General features: G+C 56.6%; 1 protein-coding gene across 1 annotated transcript in view; it reads right to left on the bottom strand.

Moving 5' to 3' along the window:
* Window positions 1-238: 238 nt before the first annotated feature.
* Window positions 239-4000, bottom strand: part of SLC27A5 (solute carrier family 27 member 5) — a gene marked incomplete at its 5' end in the record, with an annotated part of 5770 nt that continues 2008 nt past the window's right edge. Inside the window, 7 exon segments of the mRNA XM_017731601.1 lie at window positions 239-615; window positions 1184-1314; window positions 1746-1843; window positions 1928-2126; window positions 2302-2392; window positions 3084-3278; window positions 3370-3536. Of these exon segments, the coding sequence (XP_017587090.1) occupies window positions 439-615; window positions 1184-1314; window positions 1746-1843; window positions 1928-2126; window positions 2302-2392; window positions 3084-3278; window positions 3370-3536 (1058 nt within the window).

Here is a 4000-nt window from a genome sequence, read left to right as displayed (position 1 = left end):
AGTGAGGGTGTGAGATGTGGGGGATCCCAGCCGCTCCCTGGGTCGGTTTGGGGAGGAATAAATGGGATTTGTTCCAGATCAGAGCCCAGGGCAGGAGTAGGACAAGGTTGTGGGGACTCCAGATCAAACAAGGACAGACATCTTTATCCCCACACCAGGGATTTGGGGCATCATCTGCCCCTTCCAGAAGGGAAAATGAGGGAGTCCAATCCCCAAAAATGGCCTGGCACCCAAAGAATGGGAATTAAGGGTTTAATTTCCACTGCATGGAGGCGCTGGGGCGGGATAACAGCAACCCATTGCCCTCCTCATGCTCCGACCTGGTTAAAACCTCCCTGAAGGAAACCCAAAGTGCTTGATTAGCCCCAAATTAGCCTTTGCTAATTACCCCGAGGCTGTCAGTGCCCTGGGGCCACTGTGGAGCCCCCAGAAGAGCCGCTACAGACTGAGCTTCATGTCCCGGATGGCGGCGAAGGTGTCGGGGGTCAGCGGCACGTAGGATTTCCGGGCGTTGTCGCGGAAGAACAGGCGGTCCCGGATGACACTGGGGTCAAAGCCTTCCTTGACCAGGTTGCTCTTGCACTGCTTGAATGTCCCCGTGATCTCCAGAGCGTCCTGGGGACAGGGATTTTGGGACTGGGGGACCTCGAGGCCATGCCCAGGTGCCACTGTGGGAAGTGGCGACCTTGGCATTGCTAGCGCGGAATTGCAGGTGGTGTCATCAGAACTGGGGGATGCGTGGGTGTCTTTGGCATGGAGTGGCCTCCGTTGGCACAGGGTGGCCACCACTGTCATGGGAAAGGGGGGACCTCAACACTGTCATCGGGAGAGTGGAATGATGCCATCATTGGCACAGGGTGACCCCGGTGTTGATAGCGAGTGACCGTCACCAGGAATGGATGGATGGTGCCACCAACAACAGGGTGACTCGCCCCCACTGTCACCAGGGGAGCCCCAGCGCCGTTACTGGCACGGGGGGACCGGCGCCATCATGGGAAACCGGGGGGACACCAATGCTGTGATTGCAACTGGGTGAGCTCTACGGCCCACTCCAACCCAAACCATTCCACGATTTCACCCTGCTGTGACTGGGCGCTACCGTGCTGGATCACCCTCATCCGAGGGCCAACCCCAGCACCCCAAAGACCCCTGGAGCCCCCCAGGGTGGGTGGGTCCCACTGACCTGGATCCGGATGAATTGGGGGGCGGCGTAGGCGGGCAGCGTGTCCCGCGTGAAGGTGTAGAGTTTGTCACCATCGAAGGTGGCCCCATCCTTGAGGCGCACGGCGGCCATGCCACAGCGTCCCTCACACCCTGCAAACATTGCCTGGGGTCACTTGGGGCAACCACATCTCCTTGGAGTCTTCTTGAGGCCCCCGTGGCTCTTGGGGAGGCTGTTGTGTGGCCAAACTTGTTTTGGGTGGGTCTGTCCCAATTTTGGCACTGTAGAGGCCACTGGGATGGTGGTGGATGATGCTGGGTGCTCATTTTGGGTGAATGCTTCCTATTTTTGCCTCCTTTGTGGCCACGTGGACCCACCTCAGCAGCTGACACTTGCTTTGGGCAACCAAGTCACATTTTAACTTTTTTTGGGGATCCTTGGGCTGTCATGGGGGATGTTTTGTGCGCAAAACAACTCTGGATGTTAAAAGTCCCTTTTTAACCTTCCTGGTGGCCGCTCAAACCACCTGGGGACGCGTCACCCACCTCAAACACCCCCAGGTCCTTATTTTGGTGGGACTCACCTGGCACAGCCACACCGTAGACGTTGACCTCCTGGATGAAGCTCACCAAGGCCAGCGTGGCCTCCACCTCTGTTGTGGCCACGTTCTCCCCTTTCCAACTGGGGAGGAGAAGGGACGGAGCTGTGAGGGGGGATTCGGGCTGGCACCAGCCACTCAGACACACGGAGGAGTGTCAGAGTTACCGGAAAGTATCCCCGACGCGGTCCTGGAAGTAGATGAACTTCTCGTGGTCCATCATGAGGAGGTCGCCGCTGTTGAAGAAGACATCGCCTTTGGCCAAGACGTCCCTCAGGATCTTCTTCTCTGTCTTCTGGGAGTCACCAGCGTAGCCATGGAACGGGGTGTTCTTGGTGATTTTGACCACCAGCAGCCCCGTCTCACCTTCGGGGAGGCAGAGGAGGGTTGGAGGCTGCTCAACCCCTGCCTTGGCTTCTTCCAGGGGTTTCTGGTGGCTTCCAGTCCCCAGGATGGTGGTGATCAGGACTGACAGGTGGTTTTGGTGCATCTCAACCCTGTCTACCCCCCTGATAAGGCCCTGGCGAGGTTCATCCCTTACCGGCTTTGACAGGGATGCAGAGACCTCGCTCATCGCGCACGGGCTCGTCCTCCTCCACGTTGTACCTGATCAGCTCGAAGGGAGCGAAGAGCTGGAGGGGAGGGAGAAACCTGGGATTAAAAACAGGGAGGAGAACTTCCTTCCAGTGCCAGCTGGGGTCTGTTCCAACCCACGGGAACACACCTGGGTGGGGATTAAAAACCATTTGTTTTTAATTGTCCTTAATTTTAAATCTTTTAGTTGAAATCATTAAAATTAAATCTTATTTAAATCTATTTAAATAAGGTTTAGTCGGATCAATTCAAACACTGAATGAACTCATGGTGACATCTTCCAAATCCAGGAGCTGTGGGACAACATGGTGGGGAAAAAGGGGGGAAAATACCTGGTTTTTGCAGCTTTTGCTTAACAGCTGGGTGGGGACTGAGACGTGGCACCAAAGGGGCACTGAGATGTCCAGGTCCCCATGGACACCCCAAAACCAGGCTCCAAGTTAACACTGTTGAGTCAGTGTTGGCCACCCAGGTGGAGTGGACTCATTTTGGGTGTGAAAAGGGAGTTCTGGGGACTCTGCTTTTGTGTCAGCCCAATCTGATGGATGGTGTTGACTTCCCTCGGGGATGTCACAGTTTGCTCCACCACCAAGAGGTGCATCCAAGACCCCTTCCCTTGCCTGAAACCCAACTTGAGGTGCCGCGTTGGGCCCCAGAAGGCACTCGGTGTTTGCTCCCCTCGTCACCAGCATCATCCCTGGTGTCTCATCCCGAGGAGCACATTCTCACCTTGATGAATGTGTTGGCCCTGCCCACGGCCCCGACCTTCCCAGTGTAGTTGATGAAACCGGCGTTGCCCTCGGTGGCCCCATAGAACTCCCAGACGGCCACGGGCCCAAAGCGCCGCAGGAACTCCTTCCACACCTCCGCCCTCATGCCATTACCCAGAGCCATGCGCACACCGTGCTCCCGGTCATCGGCGCGCTGAGGGGTGACACATGAGAGGGGCCACCTCAGGGTGTGACCAGAGCACTGCTGACCCCCCGGGGTGGTTTTGGGGCAGGCAGGGCCTCACCTTGGGCGTGTTGCACAGGTAGCGCATGAGCTCGCCCACGTACTGGATGACAGAGACGTTGTAGCGCCGGCAGTCGGCCCAGAACTGGGATGCCGAGAACTTGGCCCGCAGGACGCAGGTGGCTCCTGGGGGACATGGCACAGGGACGGTGACCCCACCCTTCTTCTCTTTTGCCGTTGTCTCCCATCCATCCATCCATCCATCCATCCATCCATCCATCCATCCATCCATCCCTCCATCCCTCCATCCATCCATCCATCCGTCCATCCGTCCATCCGTCCGTCCATCCGTCCATCCATCCATCCTTCTATCTCTGTAAAACAGCTGTCCTTCCATCCATCTCTGCATCCATCCATCCATCCATCTGTCCATCCATCCATCCATCCATCCATCCATCCATCCATCCATCCATCTCTGTAAAACAGCTGTCCTTCCACCCAGCTGTCCTTCCATCCATCCATCCATCCATCCATCCATCCATCCATCCATCCATCCATCCATCCATCCATCCATCCATCCATCCATCCATCCATCCATCCATCCATCTCTGTAAAACAGCTGTCCTTCCATCCATCTCTGCATCCATCCATCCATCCATCTGTCCATCCATCCATCCATCCATCCATCCATC

This window comes from Corvus brachyrhynchos, unplaced genomic scaffold (assembly GCF_000691975.1).
Source record: "Corvus brachyrhynchos isolate BGI_N302 unplaced genomic scaffold, ASM69197v1 scaffold344, whole genome shotgun sequence".
Classification (NCBI taxonomy): domain Eukaryota; kingdom Metazoa; phylum Chordata; class Aves; order Passeriformes; family Corvidae; genus Corvus; species Corvus brachyrhynchos.
This window is presented reverse-complemented; position numbering and strand designations above follow the sequence as displayed.